The 17,680-nt window shown below is 42.9% G+C and overlaps 1 protein-coding gene across 5 annotated transcripts in view; it reads left to right on the top strand.

The window, feature by feature from the left end:
* Positions 1-641: 641 nt before the first annotated feature.
* ADNP2 (ADNP homeobox 2) overlaps positions 642-17,680 on the top strand; it is a 29,883-nt gene continuing 12,844 nt past the window's right edge. The window contains exons 1-3 of one of the 5 annotated variants that reach the window (XM_077974858.1): positions 873-1,060; positions 9,163-9,283; positions 17,071-17,280. In XM_077974858.1, the coding sequence (XP_077830984.1) occupies positions 17,218-17,280 (63 nt within the window). In that variant the 5' untranslated portion in view covers positions 873-1,060; positions 9,163-9,283; positions 17,071-17,217. Of the gene's footprint in view, positions 1,065-6,400; positions 6,680-8,289; positions 8,410-9,162; positions 9,284-17,070; positions 17,281-17,680 lie in introns of those variants that run through there. The other 4 variants (XM_077974857.1, XM_015122250.3, XM_015122251.3 and 1 more) reach the window with 4 other exon arrangements.

Raw genomic sequence — 17,680 nt, 5'->3', positions numbered from 1 at the left:
TTAAGGTTGGGGGCACTGGGGGAGGTGCCTGCGCTGCCCTCGTGGTTACTCCCACGTGCTCTGGGGCACGAGGGCGTCCGCCAGAGGCCTGGGGACTCCACAGAACGAAGACCTAGAGCCATTTTGAAAGCCCTACTCCATGTTCCACTCATTTTGAGGAATAAATTATTATTGCTACCCAATTGATAAAAACCTCTGCAAAAGTGAACTTTTAGGTTAAGAGTTTATACAAATGTATGCAATTAACCCTCTCCCCACACAACTTGTAGTAGATCTAAAAATCAGAATTCTCAAGAAAAGGTGTGATCACTTTCCCACAGGAATGATGAAGTCAGGAGACCCCAGCCAGTCGGTTCACCAGGATATGTCAATCATGGCACACTTGTCCCAGTTCTGGGAGCCAAAGTTCTATCTTCCAATGGCAAGGCAGCATTATCACAGCTGGGCTCCCATTGGCTCTGAGATGTGGGCGGGGTCACCACTCCTGGAGCTGGCACTAGCTCCACCCCATTCCATGCAAATGAAGTCAAAGCTGTGGTGAGTCCACGTGATTAGTCACATGGTTGATGACACACTCTCCCCACCCCTTTGGTGACGTCATTACCCACTCAAACTCTCACGAGAGTTTGCACAGATGTGGAAAGGAGCTGGCAGGGCAGTTCCCTGGGCCAGAAGGGAGTCAGGGGGCCCTACAGGGGCCCCCCACTGCCACCCCAGAGCCTCCAGTCCAGCTTTGGCCAGGGGCCCCGGGGGCCCTGTGGGAAATGCCAGGGGCCCCCAAGCACACTCTGCTCCCATTGGCTAGCTGCGCCTACATGCAAATGAGGGCCAACGTCACTTCCTGAGGCCAATCGAGCGCCATTTTCTCTTTCTGGCTGCGCGGGAGGAGGGGACGAGTCGCGCCGGGGGTGGGCGCGCGCTGAGGCGGGGGTCCCGCCGCGCGGGGCGGAGGCGCGGGCGGGTGCAGGCGGCCCCACGGGACGCGGCTGCGCTCGGCGGAAGACGCGGCAGCTCTGCGAGAGGCAGCAGCAGAGACGCGGTGCTCCTCGGGGGCCGAGTGGTAGGTACGGCCCGGCCCAGCGCGGGCCCGCGCGGCGACGCCCCCTGCCCCGGTCCTGGCCCCCGCCCCAGTCTGGCCCCCTCCGAGCCCCGCCCCCGTCGGTACCCAGCCCACACCCACGCCAGCCGCCTGCCCTGGCGCCGCCCGTGGCCGTCTCGGGAATCCCGGGACGTTCTCACGGCGCGGGTTCGCGGCCCGAACGGCGCCCGTCGACCCCCGACGCGCCCGCGGCCCGCCCCGCCCGCCGCCGGTCACGTGGGAGCGGGGGCCGCCCCGGGAGGGCGGAGAAGTGGACGGGGACCAAAGGGGAGAGGAGGAATAGGGGGAAGATGGGGACGGGGACCGAGGGAGAGAGGGGGGACTGGTGAAGGGAGCGAGGAGTAGAGGGAGAGGGAACGGGGATGGAGAAGAAGAGAGGGGGCAGGGAGCTGTGGCGACCCCTGTGAGGACCCCAGCAACGCCCCGCCGCCGGCCCGCCCGCCGCAGCCCCGAGACCGGGTTCTCCTGGAAGCTTCTCCCTGGAGGAGCCTTGAGTGACGGCAAATGTAGGGCAGGAGCTGACAGTGACACCTAAATCTGCCCAGGTTTTTTCCCCTAGAAAGGTTTGAAGAACAGCTGATAACGGGGCCCTGTTTCTTCACCGTTGAGCTTTCGATGCGAATATCAATAATTGATATGCAGATGTTGACTTTACATACTTTTCATCAGCCGTTGCTGGTTGCGTTGAAATAGATTCCGTTTACAAAATTTCTATCACAGTTGGCTTTGGAATGTTAAAAATTTTAACTGCCCTTTTAAATATTGTGCAGATGCAGAATGAGAAATAATTATTTTAAGTAGTTTATTTGAGCAGAATAAAAAAACTTGCCTGAGTGCTTAAAACTTACTCTATTTGCATGGGTAATCACTGCCTCTTGGGATCTTGAGGAATATACTGGGTGTGGAGGAGTGGGGTGGGGGAGGAGAAACTGGTAAGCAGGTAACTGACAATGCAGATTGGCAAGTGGGGCAGCAGATATTTGTAGAGTACTGTGGGCATCTGCCACGCAGAGCCTTTGTCAAAAAAGGGTTTTTTTTTTTTTTTTATAAAGAGCCTTTGTCAAAAAAGTCTGGGTACCATTTGTAGAGGTGAGGAGCATTAGTGGGAGAGAGGACCACGTGTAAAAAGTTGGGTAAAGTACATGTTCAGCTGTGTTTGGAAGTTGGTAATGTATGTGTAACTTATTTAAAGATGTTCCTGGAGAGTTGGCCTTGTATGAGTGTATTTTAATATTTCGGTTAAATTTCGGTTAGAGTTAGGACTTCACTCTGAAGACAGCATTGAGCCCGTCGTCCTTAAACATGGAAGTGACAGATGTGTGTTAAGAAAGGAAGTACAGGAGTGGAGATGAGACAAGAGGTTGTCCTACCGGCCCTCTAGTTGAGGGGAGGAACAGTGAGGGTTAGGACATGTCTGAAAGGAGTTGATCATTGTTTCTGGGGGAAAATGACAGCTAAGCTAAGATTTTTAGCTGAAGAGATTCTGGGGTTTGGGAGACACCTTTTAAATTTGAACCCAAGTTTGCAACATGCTGTTGGTTAATTTATGATTGCCTTCATAAGTTCACCAACAGCATATTGCAAACTTGGGTTCTGCCCTGCCCTTCACCCTCTGGCTATCGTAGACCTGTTAGGGCAATGTTTTACATAGGTGGAAACAGGTATCTCCCAGTGATTTGAACCCAGATCTGCCGAATATATGATCCAAATATTCTGTGTTTTTAAAGTTGTTCTCTAAAAAGCCCTGTATTCCAATAGTTGGGACATTTCATTTAGTTTTTTGGAGTTAATTAATAGCAAACTCAGTGCTTATGTGCTATTTTGCATGTATTAACTCATTTATCCTCATAGCTACTCTGTGAATTAGGTTATACTTGCCCTGTTTTACAGAAGAGCCAGCTGAGGCCTGGAGAGAGTAAATGATTGCCTGAAGATTACACAGCTCATAAACGGTGGAGCTGATGTAAACCCAGGCACACAGCTCTAGAATCCTTTTTGGTGACCATCGTTTTGTGCAATTTCACAGAAACTGAAAAAAGTTCTGTGGCGTTAAAAAGTATTGTTTATTACTGTATTACTTGAATGACTTTTTTTTGTTTTTTTTGAGACGGGGTTTTGCTCTGTCACCCAGGCTGGAGTGCAGTGGTGTGATCTTGGCTCACTGCAACCTCTGCTTCCCGGGTTCAAGCGATTCTCCTGTCTCAGCGTCCCCAGTAGCTGGGACTACAGGCGCACGCCATCATGCCGGCTAATGTTTTTGTAATTTTAGTAGAGACAGGGTTTCCCCATGTTGGTCGGGCTGGTCTCGAACTCCTGACCTCAGGTGATTCTCCCACCTCAGCCTCCCAAAGTGCTGGGATTACAGGCGGGAGCCACCGTGCCTGGCCAACATTTTTTTTTTAGAGTGTATTTTTTTACTATAATAGAATATCCTTAAGAGATCATTGTACTAAAAAATCCCCAGAGAAATCCTTTATGTACCCTTTTGGGAAATAATATTTTCTTGTGCATATCAGTGGAATTTTATGGTAGTTCCATGCCTACCGCAAACCTTAGAAATTGCGATTTATTTTGACTTGAGATTGATATGTTAGTGCATGATATATAGGTTAGTGCATGATATAGAAACAGTTGGCCAACCTGGTTAGCTTGCTATTTTCTAGTGGTGAAAATACAGATTTTACTGAGCTCTAAGAATCTGTGGAGAACAGTATCCATAGAGGATCTATAAATATGAAAACATTGAACTATTTCCTAGTTAATTCATCCACTGGGCATTTTATATGGAATCTTTTATCTTAGGATTGATAAATTATGCTGTAAGAATGGATCTAAGAATGAATAAATTGTGGTAGCTTATATGGGTAAAAGTCAGCTTCCCTTCCTCAGTGGTTGGCAACAGTTATGAAACCTGTAGTTTACTTGTATTTTATTTTTTATCCTTTGTTGGTTTCCCTAAAGCTCTTAGGAAACTGCTAAAACAAACAAACAAACAAAAAAAACCAACAAAAAAAAAGGAAACTTCCCCCCATTTTTTAAATGAAAAGGTATTTGTGTGCTTGTGTTTTGTTTTGTTTAGAAGGGCCACAATAACAATGATGAAGGAATGGGAGCACTTTCATTTGAGAATAAAAAGTGCCTATTTTTCAAATTCAAGGGGAAAAAATTAAACAGTGACAACTCCTTGGCCCTAGTCTCAAGCTTTGAACAAGTAACCCCAGAACCCTGCCCAGTCGCTGAGAGCCTCGTTTCAGTAAACCCTTTCTGAGGTTCGCGTATGTACAACCACGCTTACGTGAATCGGCCAGTCACCAACCACTCTGCTTTTAAAAGTCTTTGTACTCCAGGCTTCTCAAAACCCTGTGATCAGATCAGCTCTTGCTGTGTGAGTTGAGACTTTCTTGGAAGCAGTAAATTTAGCTTTTCTGTTTCAGATACATGTGGATGATGGTCCCTACTTGAGACAATATTGTCTGTCAGCCAGCTTTCGGAGAATAACCCCAGAGGATAGAGAGGATAGTGGAACTTTAAGGAGGAAATGAAATCAAGTCTGGTAGAGTCCATGGAAAGCAGCTAACAAAATTTTTGTTGAGTTTTGCTCTGACCAAAGAAGCTGGTCTGGGCTAGAAAGTGACCTTGAGCTTAGTGTTTAGAAATGCATAACGAGGTTATGGCAGCTCTTGTGTGGGAGTGTAAGCTTTTGAAGGCTAGAACCCAAATCAGTGCATTTTATTAAAGAAAATTTTTAAACTTAAAATTTTATAAAGAAAAATTTTAAATTTTATATCCTCCCAGTTCTACAATGCTAGTGATCCTTAAATCTCTCCTTTTGCTGAGACCAGGATACATTTTTCACATAGATAACTTTGAAAATCTAGCAACTCCAAAACAGCTTCTCAGAAACTTGGCATTTGCTTGTTACCCACCAAAAATTTCTCCTTATTATATGTTAACCCTTTCTGCCTCCCACTGCTTTCCCAGTTTGATTCCAGTCTACCTTTTTGATTTGACTTTTGCCAAATAAATTCATACTTTTCCTCCTTTACCTCAATAATTTTTTGATGCTAATTTATTCACCTTGTATTTCTTGGGCACCAGCTTTCCATAGCCATTTCCTCTTCAGAACTCCCTGGCACTTTCTGCATATCTTATGGTTCTTATCCTGTTTTATTTTATATTTTTTGTTCATTTAATGAACATTTGCTATGTACTGTGCTCTGTGATGGGACCCTGTCAAGCAAATATGTTTACATGATTTCTGCCCTGAAGTAGTAGCCCAATAGGAGAAATGGATATATAAGTAGATAATTGCAACATGGTGAGTTGAGTGCAGTGGAGTGGTATATGGTTACTGTGCTGAGTCCTAGGAGGGATCAGTAAGCCTCTCCTTGGGTGGGGGATACAAGAGAGGAATGTAGAAGAAGAATTGCTTACTCAGAAATTGTCCTTAAAAATCATGAGAGAGTCAGGCATGGTGGCTCATGCCTGTAATCCCCGTACTTTGAGAGGCTGAGGGGGAGGACTGCTTGAACTCAGGAGTTCAAGACCAGCCTGGGTAACATAGGGCGACCCTGTCTCTACAAAAAATAAAAAAGGTTAGCCAGGTGTGGTGGCATACACCGGTAGTCCAAGCTACTCAGGAGGCTGAGGCAGGAGGATTGCTTGAGCCTGGGAGGTTGAGGCTGCAGTGAGCTCTAATCAAGTCACTACACTCCAGCCTGGGTGAAAGAGCAAGACTCTGTCTCAAAAAGTCTTGAGGGGTATTGCCAGATTACCCTGTAAAAGCATAAAAATTATAATTTTTCTACTTTTACTACCACCAGATGTTAGTAGTCTTAGTAGTTACTATTTTGATAGTAAAAAATTGACATTTTAAATGGCATTTCTTTAATTATTATTAATGAAGTTAAATAACCAAATATTTGCCACTTGAATTTGACTAATACATATTTTAGCTTTTATAGCCTACACATTTAAATGTTTTTTGGAATAGTTGCAGATTTATAGGAAAGTTACAAGTATAGTACAAATAATTTTTTTCGCTGAATTGAGAGTAAGTTGCCAAAAAAGTTGCCACATTACCCTAAATACTACAAGAGCATTCTCCTCTTCTTCCTTTAAACAAGAGCATTCTCCTACATATCCATAACAAAACCATCAAAATCAGGAAATCACTATATTCGAGTGGGTTATAGTCTATGTAGTTATATAGTCTATGTAACTGTATAGACTATAACTGTATAGTCTATGTAACTATATAGATTATCACTGTATACCAAACCACCCCAAACTTAGTGGAGTAAGACATTTTATTTAAAAAGCTCATCAGTTCTCTGGGTCAGTTCTATTCAGACAGGGAAGGGAGATGGTTTGTTTCTGGTCCACAGTGTCTGGGGCCTCATCTGGGAAGACTCAAAGGCAGGGGGTGACTTGACAGCTAGAGGCTGGAATCCTCAAGAGGCATCTTGGCTTCCATGCTGGCAGTTGATGTGGAACACCTCTGTGGTGTCTCTGTGGGCTAGTTGGCACTGTCTGCACACGTGGTATCTGGATTCTGAGCATGATCATCCTGAGAGAGAGGTACGTGGCATTTTTATGATCTAGTCTTGGAATTCTCATGGCATTTCCTCCGTACTTTATTGGTTAAGGCAGCCACAGAGTTCTGCCCAAAGGTCAAGAGGAGGGGGCATAGATGCCCCCACTTGCGGGAGGAGAGTTAGGGCCATATTGTAAGAGCATGTGGGTTGGAAGGTATTGTTGTGTGTTGGGAAAATTCACTTTGCCACAGGTTATATCTGTTACTTGATATATGCCCAAATTGTCTCTTATCTGGCCTATGGGAGCCCTTTCAAGCTGGTTACTTTTGTGTTCTTTTGACATGCCTTATTGAGCAATTTCTTTATATTCTGGCACAGGGTATTCTAGGCTCATCTTGTCTTTATCATGCTCCAGCCATTTTTCCAAGGGTTCTTTTTAAAGGAAAGTGGTATTTAGGAATTAAGATTTGAGCCCTAGTTGTGCCTACTGCTACTGGGGTGTATAACTACATGAGTTCACTTCAGTAACCCCTAGTCTGGTCAAGTACCACAGGATTTATTTTAATTTTATGCCTTTTTAAATACTGTTTTAAACAGCTTGAGATATAATTTACATACCATACAATTCACCAATTTAAGGTGTACAGTGAATGGCTGTGAGCACGTTCACATCGTATATCCATCACCACAGTTGAATTCAGAACGAAGAAGCCCTGCTTCCATCACTTCCCAGTTCTCCCAGCCCTGGCAGCCACTGCTGTGCTTTTTTTTTTTTTTTTTTTTGAGGTGGAGTTTCGCTCTTGTGGCTCAGGCTAGAGTGCAGTGGCGCGACCTCGGCTCACTGCAACCTCCACCTCCCAGGGTCAAGCGATTCTCCTGCCTCAGCCTACTGAGTAGCTGAGATTACAGGCGCCCAGCTAATTTTTTGTATTTTTAGTAGAGACGGGGTTTCACCATGTTGACCAGGCTGGTCTTGAACTCCTGACCTCGGGTGATCCACCCACCTTGGCCTCCCAGAGTGCTGGGATTACGGGCGTGAGCCACTGCGCTTGGCCCACTGTTGTGCTTTCCATGGATTTGCCTGTTCTGGACACTTCATATAAATAGAAGCATATAATCCTTGTGTCTGGCTTCTTTTACTTAGCATATTTCCAAGGTTCATTCATATTGTAGCATGTATGTTTTTCATTTCTTTTATGGCCAAATAATCTATTGTATGGATATGCCACATTTTATTTATCCAGTCATCAGTTTATCTATCAAATGCCCCAATCTGGGGGCATTTGGGTTGTTCACACATTTTGGTGATTGAATAGTGTTTTCATGAACATCCTTATGTAAGTTTTTGTGTAGATGTATGCTTTTCATTTCTCTTGAGTGGAATTGCTGGTTCATATGTTACGTATGTTTTTAATCTTTTGTGGGACAGCCAGACTGTTTTCAGGCACACACCAAGACTGGCTGCACTGGTTTACATTACAGTTAGGAATGTATGAGAGTTCCAGTTTCTCCATGTCCTTGCCAACACGTTTCTTTTTTTTTTTTTCTTTATAGGTATCCTGGTGGGCATAGTATCTCTTTGTGGTTTTGATTTGCATTTCACCAAATGGCTAATGATGTTGAGCATTTTGTTTTGTTTTGTTTTGTTTTAAGACAGGGTCTCACTCTGTTGACCAGGCTGGAATATAGTGGCATGATCAGACTCACTGCAGCCTTACCTCCTGGGCTCAGGTGATCCTCTCACTTCAGCCTCCTGGATAGCTGGGACTACAGGTGTGCACCAGGATGCCTGGCTAATTTTTGTATTTTTTGTAGAGGCAGGGTTTCACCATGTTGCCCTGGCTGGTCTTCAACTCCTGAGCTCAGACAGTCTGCCTGATCTGCCTACCTCAGCCTCCTAAGGTGCTGGAATTACAGGCGTGAGCCACTGTCCCCTGCCTGAGCATCTTTTCATGTACCTTAATGGATATTTTTCTTTGGAGAAGTGTCTGTTCAGATCCTTTGCCCATTTGTAAACTGGGTATCTGTGTTTTTATTATTGAGATACAAGAGTTATCTGTATTCTGCATATAAGTTCCTTATTAGAAAGAAATATGGTTTGCAACTATTTTCTCCCGTTTTGTGGGTTTTTTGCTTTTTTGATGGTGTCCTTTGAAGCATAAAAATTTTTAATTTTGATAAAATCCATCATACCTATTTTTTCTTTCATTACTGGTGCTTTTTGGTGTCCTATCTAGGAATTCCTTAATGAATCTAAGGTCGTGAATGTTTATGCTTATGTTTTCTTGTAAGAGTTTTATAGTTTTAGGTCTTACATGTAGGTGTGATCCACTTTTGAGTTAATTTTTGTATATGGTGTAAGGAAGAGGTCCACCTCATTCATTTGCATATGAATGTTCACTTGTTCTGCAACAATTTGTTGAAAATTATACTCTAATCCTAGTGTTTTACCAACCCTGTCAAAAAATGTATTTTTGTGTATTATATACATGTACTTATTACAGTTTTGTTTTCTTTCCTTTTAAGGAAAATTTCAAAAATGTTTCAAATTCCTGTGGAAAATCTTGACAACATCAGAAAGGTGCGAAAAAAGGTGAAAGGTATTCTTGTGGATATTGGGCTTGACAGCTGCAAGGAGTTACTGAAGGTAAGAGGACATAAGTAGCCAACTGAAATATGGAGGTGAGATTTGAACTGGGGTTTTCGAAAAGTGGGTGAGATTCCTCAAAATGGAAATTGCTATTATACTTCAGATGACTGTGGGAAAGCCTCATTAGTAGTTATTTATGTCTTTATGACATAAAGTGAGCTATGTAAGCTGTTCAGGTTTTTAAGCTACTTTAAGGAGGGGATTTTTCTAGTCATTAGTTATTAAAAAATTGTTTTTGATGTTTGAGAGAAATGTGATTTATTTGTTATTTTAGCAAAAGAAAACTAACTTAATTTCCCAGTATTGTTAGAGCAATCAACAAATGGGCATGCATGAATGAAATGATAGGGTTTTTTTTAAAAAATCCTGATTTGTGTAGTTGTATATGTGATTTCAGAAAAGTTTTCCTAAAATTTTGTCTGTCCTTATAACATTGAGAATATATAGTTGGCATATATAGTTTTAAAAAATGTTAAATAAAAGTTGTTGTATATCCTGGCCGGGCATGGTGGCTCATGCCTGTAATCTCAGCACTTTGGGAGGCTGGGGTGGGTGGATCACTTGAAGTCAGGAGTTCGAGACCAGCCTGGCCAACATGGTGAAACCCTGTCTCTACTGAAAACACAAAAATTAGCCGGATGTGGTGGCGGGTGCCTGTAGTCGCAGCTACTCAGGAGGCTGAGGCACAATAATTGCTTGAACCTGGGTGTCAGAAGTTGCAGTGAGCCGAGATAGCGCCACTGCACTCCAGCCTGGGTGACAGAGTGAGACTCTGTCTCAAAAAAAAAAATAAAAAGAGTTCTTATGGCCAGGCGCGGTGGCTCAAGCCTGTAATCCCAGCACTTTGGGAGGCCGAGACGGGCGGATCACGAGGTCAGGAGATCGAGACCATCCTGGCTAACACGGTGAAACCCCGTCTCTACTAAAAAATACAAAAAACTAGCCGGGCGAGGTGGCGGGCGCCTGTAGTCCCAGCTACTCAGGAGGCTGAGACAGGAGAATGGCGTGAACCCGGGAGGCGGAGCTTGCAGTGAGCTGAGATCCGGCCACTGCACTCCAGCCTGGGCGACAGAGCGAGACTCCGTCTCAAAAAAAAAAGAGTTCGTATATATCCTTGTAGTCATTGGTAATGATATTTTTGTTTTGTCTAATCGTTTATAGCCTTGCTTTCCCCTTTGTTAATAAATCTAGTCTAGGATCAGATATGTATTTGGTTGTCATGTCTCTTTAGTCTTCTTTTAATGTCAATTCAATTTTTTAAGGTGGAATTCTGTTAGGAAGTTTGTTTTCTTTTTAGGTAACATGTCAGTAACAATGAAAGTTTCTCATCCTAGAGTCCTTTGTTTTTGACTTGACTAGAACTGAACATGACTCATGAACTTTTGCTTCCTTAGCCTGAGAATGTGCTTACTTACCTGAATTTGTTCACAACTGTTTACTTTTTCTTTCCAAGACTTTATTAACAGAGAGATATGGTACTTCACAAGGGAAAATTAAGAGATTTGAATGGCTTAAAACTGTTAGATTAACTGTTGAATTATTAAAACTATTTTGGGGAGAAAATTTTATTTGTAGTTGGGCTTATATATTATGAAATTTTTGAAAATTCAAGCAATACAGAATTTTTTTATAGAAAAATTAGAAAACAGACACAGAAACAAGACAGTAAGACTCACACGTAAACCATTACCCTGAAATATCCAGAATTAACATTGTTATATATGTATAGATTTTTAAAAATGGGATATATTCACATTTGTTTCTTTTTTTTTGAGACGGAATCTCGCTCTGTTGCCCAGGCTGGAGTGCAGTGGCCGGATCTCGGCTCACTGCAAGCTCCGCCTCCCGGGTTTACACCATTCTCCTGCCTCCGCCTCCCGAGTAGCTGGGACTACAGGCGCCCGCCACCTCGCCCGGCTAGTTTTTTGTAGTTTTAGTAGAGACGGGGTTTCACTGTGTTCGCCAGGATGGTCTCGATCTCCTGACCTCGTGATCCACCCGTCTCGGCCTCCCACAGTGCTGGGATTACAGGCGTGAGCTACCGCGCCTGGCCTCCACATTTGTTTCTTAAAAGGATATAGTCAAATTGTGTAAGATACTGTACTAGCTGCTGTTTCTTTTTTCACTGAACCTCATAGTAGGAACCTTTTTCCATGTCAAATGCATTTATTCTTAATCCAGCACAGCAATTAGAGTTCTTTGTTTTCAAGCAGCAGAAACCAATCTGACCAATTTATACAAAAGAAGATTTATTGGAAGCCTCTTGGTGGGCTTTGGCAGGAGAACAGCTTGAACCTGGGAGGCGGAGCTTGCAGTGAGCTGAGATGGCATCACTGCACTCCTGCCTGGGTGACAGAGCGAGAGACTCTGTCTCAAAAAAAAAAAAAAAAAAAAAAAAATCCAAGTTGACTGGAGAACCAGCCCTGTAAAGAGAAGAGGAACCGAGGGAACTACCTGTCCATCATCCTCACCACTGCCTTGCTGTGTGTTTCAGATTTCAGAGTGGTATGTCACTCTGCCTTCTCATAAGATTTCCACAGCACATGTGACTTCAATCTTAGCAAGAGTTAACACCTCCAATAGGAGGCTAATGTCAATAGCCTGGCTGAGAAAAGTTAAGCTTTAGGAAAGGTAGACTCTTCGACACACCTAATATTTTCTAAACTATGTCTAAACCCTGCTACACATAGAAACTCTTCATGAGTTGTTTTTTTTTTTGTTGTTTGTTTGTTTGTTTTGAGACAGAGTCTCGCTCAGTCACCCAGGCTGGAGTGCAGTGTCTCGATCTCGGCTCATTGCAAGCTCTGCCTCCTGGGTTCACGCCATTTTCCTGCCTCAGCCTCCCAAGCAGCTGGGACTACAGGCGCCCGCCGCCACGCCTGGCTAAGTTTTTGCATTTTTAGTAGAGGCGGGGTTTTACCGTGTTAGCCAGGATGGTCTTGATCTCCTGACCTTGTGATCTGCCCGCCTCGGCCTCCCAAAGTGCTGGGATTACAGGCATGAGCGACCGTGCCCGGCCAGGAGTTGTTTTTTTATAAAAGTTAACATCTGATCAGAAATTAACATTGGATCTGGGATGGGTGAGGGACGCTTGTCAAGTTGCCTGCCAAACGTACCTTGGTGCTGCCAGTGCAGGACGGGGATGCTTGCCCCCTTGCTGCACACTGAGATGCCACAGCAAGTGTGGCATCTAGCCACCTCCCCCCAACCCCCAATCTGTGCCAGTCCCCTGTTTGGGGCTACAGTGAAATGTGGACCTCTTGACAACCTGGTACGGTCTTAGGTGGAAGATGTGAGTGAGAGAGTGGTTATAGGGTTGGGGACTGGGAGGAAGGCTGAGGCCAGGTGGGCTTTGGGGTGAGGGCAAGGCAGAGAGCAGTTTCAGCCCTGACCCTGGAAAGGGTAAAGGAGGCAGACCATGTGTGAGCTGAGACTCCAAGCCCTTGGCATATGCTCCATGTCCCATCAGAGTTCACTTTCATAATATAAAACACAAATTCAAAGATAAATTGTTAAGAATTCATGATGGTTACTGCTGAGCATTAAATCCCTCGAGTGCAGGCTTTGTGCAGCTGTGCTAGTTACATGCCCATGGAGCTGGCCCTCACTGGTATATTTTTTTCTTTTCTTTTCTTTTCTTTTTTTTTTTTTGGACAGGGTCTCGCTCTTTTACCCAGGCTGGAGTGCAGTGGTACGATCACGGCTCACTGCAGCCTTGATTTCCTGGGCTCAGATCATCCTCACAACTCAGCTTTCTGAGTAGCTGGCACTATAGGTGCGCACCACCACACACCTGGGTACGTTTTGTTTGCATTTTTTATAAAGTTAAAGTTTCACCATGTTGCTCAGGCTAGTCTCGAACTGCTGGGCTCAAGTGATCCGCTTGCCTTGGCCTCCCAAAATGCTGGGATTAATATATGTGTGAGCCACTGCACATGGCCCATGACTAGTATTTTCTTTTATTCATTTATGTTTTTTTGAGATGGAGTCTCACTCTGTCACCAGGCTGGAGTGCAGTGGCGCAATCTCTGACTCACTGCAATCTCATTGACTCCCTGGTTCAAGTGATTCTCCTGCCTCAGCCTCCTGAGTAGCTGGGATTACAGGCACGTGTGACCACACCCAGCTAATTTTTGTATTTTTTAGTAGAGATGGGGTTTCACCATGTTGGCCAGGATGGTCTCGATCTGTTGGTGGACATTTGGATTGATTCTACCTTTTGGCTATTGTGAATAGTGCTACAATGAACCTTGGTGCACAATATTTGTTTGAGTCACTGTTTTCAGTTATTTCGGGTGTATATACCTAGGAGTGGAATTATTGGGTCATATAGTTATTGTTTACTTTTTCAAAGAACTGCCAAACTTTTCACAGTGAAAGTGTACCATTTTACATTCCTACCAGAAGTGTACAAGAATTAAATCTGTTCACATCATTACCAGCACTTATTTTTTTCTTTCTTCCCTTCCTTTCTCCCTTCCTGCTTCCTTCCTTCTGTCCCTCTTCCTTTTCCTTTCTCCCTCCCTCACTTGCCATCCTAATAGTGTAAAGTGGAATCTCATGGTGGTTTCGATGTGCCTTTTCTTAGACACAAATGCGTTTCAGCATTTTTTCCTGTGCTTGTAAACCATGTGTATATCTTCTTTGGAAAAATGCCTGTTGGCAGGTTCTTTCCCTGTTTCTTAATTGGATCTTTTGTTGCACAAAAGTTGTTAATTTTGATGAAGTCCAATTTATCTATTTTTTTCTTTTGTTGTTGGTGTTTTTAGGTCGTATCTGAGGATCCATTGCCAAGTCCACGGTCATGAAGATGTTCTCCTGTGTTTTTCCTAAGAGTTTTGTGGTTGTAGTTCTCATGTTAGGTCGCTGGTCTATTTTGAGTTAATTCTTATATATTGTGTAAAGTAGGAGTCCAGTGTTGTTCTCTTACATGTAGATAGAAATTCAGTTGTTGCAGCACCATTTCTTCAAGAGACTGCTTGTTCCCTATTGAATGGACTTGGCACCCTTATTAAAAATCAGTTGGTCCTGGATATATGGGTTTATTTCCATACTCTCAATTATATTCCATTGATCTATATGTCTGTCCTTATACCAATCCTATACTGTTTTTGTTTTTTCCTCTTTTGAGACTGAGTCTTGCTCTGTCGCCCAGGCTGGGGTGCAGTGGCACGATCTTGGCTTGCTGCAACCTCCGCCTCCCAGGTTCAAGAAGTGATTCTCCTGCTTCAGCCTCCCAAGTAGCTGAGATTACAGGTGCCTACGGCCACGCCTGGCTAATTTTTGTATTTTTAGTAGAGATGGGGTTTTGTCACGTTGGCCAGGCTGATCCCAAACTCCCGACCTCAAGTGATCCACTCACCTCAGCCTCCCAAAGTGCTGGGATTACAGGCATGAGCCACTGTGCCCGGCCCCTATACTGTTTTGATTTAAACAAATAGTAAGTTTTATAATAAGTTTTGAAATTGGGAAATGTGAGTCTTCCAATTGTATTATTTCAGTATTGTTCTGGCTTTTTGGGGCCCCTTGTAATTTCATATGAATATGAGGATAGACTTTTTCATTTCTGCAAAGAAGACTGTTGGAACTTTGATAAGGATTGTGTTTTATATTAGTTTGGGGATTATTGACATCTTAACAACATTGTCTTCCTATTTGTGAACATACTCTGTTTCTTTTTTTTTTTTGAGACGGAGTCTTGCTCTGTCGCCCATTCTGGAGTGCAGTGGCGCATTAGAACACAAAAAGACAAAAATTAACGTAACTGTTAATTCTGAATATTTCAGGGTAATGGTTTACTCGTGAATCTTATTTTCTTGTTTTGTGTCTATTTTGTAATTTTTCTATAAAAACTTCTATATTGCTTGAATTTTCAAAAATTTCATAATATATAGGCCTAACTACAAGTTAATCTGATTTAGGAGATTCCAAGGGTTTTAGGAGTTGTATGTCAGGAAATAGGGATGAAGACTAAATGTATATTTCTGAATATCATACATGGTACATATTTTTTTATTTTTAAACCTTTAATCCAAAATGACTTTATATTTAAAGTTTTAATAGATAGCATGTAATTGGTCTTGCTTTGTTACCCAACCTGTTAGTCTGTGCCTTTTGAGTATCTAGACCCAGGGATTGGCAAACTATGGGTCAAGTTGGGCTTGCTGCCTGTTTTTGTAAATACAGTTTATTGGGGCCAGGTGCAGTGGTAATCCCAGCACTTTGGGAGGCTGAAGTGGGAGGACTGCTTGAGGCCAGGAGTTTTAGACCAGCTGGGACAACATAGCAAGACTCTGTCTTTAAAATAATAAATAGGCCGGGCACGGTGGCTCACGCCTGTAATCCCAGTGCTTTGGGAGGCTGAGGCAGGTGGATCACGAGGTCAGGAGACCATCCTGGGTAGCATGGTGCAACCACATCTCTACTAAAGGTACAAAAAATTAGCCGGGCTTGGTGGCAGGCGCCTGTAGTCCCAGCTACTCGGGAGGCTGAGGCAGGAGAATGGCGTGAACCTGGGAGGCGGAGCTTGCAGTGAGCCGGGAATGTGCCACTGCACTCCAGCCTGGGTGACAGAGTGAGACTCCGTCTTAAAAAAGAAAAAAAAAAATAGGTGTGGTCGTATGCACTGGTAGTCTCAGCTACTCTGGAGGCTTAGGTGGGAGGATCCCTTGAGCCCAGGAGTTCAAGGCTGCAATGAATCATGATTACACCACTGCACTCCAGCTTGGGCGACAGAGTGAGACCCTGTCTCAAAAAAATTTTTTTTAATTAAAAGTTTATTGGAATAGCTATTCTCATTAGTTTAATATATTGTCCAAGGCTGCTTTTGTGCACAGTGTGGCAGGATTGAGTAATTGTATCAGAGACTCTATAGGCAGCAAAACCTAAACTATTTATTAACCTATCCTTTACAGAAGAAGTTTGCCAGTCCTTGTTATTTAATGTGATTATTGATATGGTTGGTTTTAAATCTCCCATCTTGGTGTTTGTTTTTTTGCTTGTCTCATCTGTTCTTTAGTTTTCACTCTTTTTCTGCTTTCTTTTGGATTGAATATTTTTTATGATTCCATTTTATCTCTATTATTGAGTTATTAGCTATACATCTTTCGCTGACTTTCTTCATATCCTACTACTTCATCGGTAGTATTAGAACCTTAGAGCAGTGTGCTGTAATGTCTTCTTCCAGCCTTTGTTCTGTTGTTTTCTTCCACATGTTAGAAATCTTACAATATGTTGTTACTTTTATTTTAAACGGTAAAAAAGAGAAAAATTATATTGATCTACATGTCATTGATGATACTCTTCATCCCTTTGTGTAGATGTGTATTTCCATCACGAGGCATTTCCTCTGCCTCCTGAAGAACTTCATATTTTGTAGTGCTGATGTGCTTAATTAACTCACTATACTTTCTCTCTAAAAAAAGTTGTCTTTCTTTTAGGAAGGAAGATATTTTTGCTAGGTGTGGAATTCTAGTTTTTTTCCCTTTTAATATTTTAAAGATTTCACTCTATTGTCTTCTGGCTGGCATTTTTTCCAACAATATGTTTTCTGTCATCTTTGTTCCTCTCTGTATTTTTAATACTTTGATTATAATGTGCCTTGGTTTGGTTTTCTTTGTGTTTCTTTTGCTTGGAGTCTGGTGAGCTTCTCGATTTTGTGTGTTTATGGTTTTCATCAGATTTGGAAAATTTTGTGGCATCATTTCTTCAAATAGTTTTTCTTCCCCTCCCCACTTTGTCCCTGATACTCAATTACACATATAATAGTTCCCCCGTATTCTCAGTTTTGCTTTCCACAGTCAACCATGGTTTGAAAATACTATATGGAAAATTCCAGAAATAATTCATACATTTTAAGTTCCATGACATTCTGAGGAGTGTGTTGAGATATCGCACCACCGAGCTCTACTTTCACCTCACCTCATCTTGTCATGTGGGCGCCACACAGGCATCGTGTCATCTCCCATCACCACAAGAAGGGTGAGCACAGTACGGTAAGATACCTCGAGAGACCACATTCACATAACTTTTATTACTGTATATTGTTACAATTGTTCCATTTTATTATTGTTAATACCTTCCTGTACCGATGTCCTGTACCAAATCTAATTTATAAGTTGTATTTTATTGTAGATATGTCTGTGTAGGAAAAAAATGTAGTGTATGTAGCATTTGGCACTGTCCACAGTGTCAGCATCCACTGGGGTCTTGGAACATGTCCTGTGCCGATAAGGGGGGGACTCCTGTATGTTAGGCTCCTTGATACTGCCCTGTAGCTCATTGATGCCGTTGTTGGGTTTTTTTCAGGTGTGTTTTTGTGTGTATGTGTGTGTGTGAGTATTTCTCTTGCTTTGTCTTCAGATTTACCAGTCTTTGGCAGCATCTAATCTGCTC

Source organism: Macaca mulatta, chromosome 18, assembly GCF_049350105.2.
Source record: "Macaca mulatta isolate MMU2019108-1 chromosome 18, T2T-MMU8v2.0, whole genome shotgun sequence".
NCBI classification, from domain to species: Eukaryota; Metazoa; Chordata; class Mammalia; order Primates; family Cercopithecidae; genus Macaca; species Macaca mulatta.
This window is presented reverse-complemented; position numbering and strand designations above follow the sequence as displayed.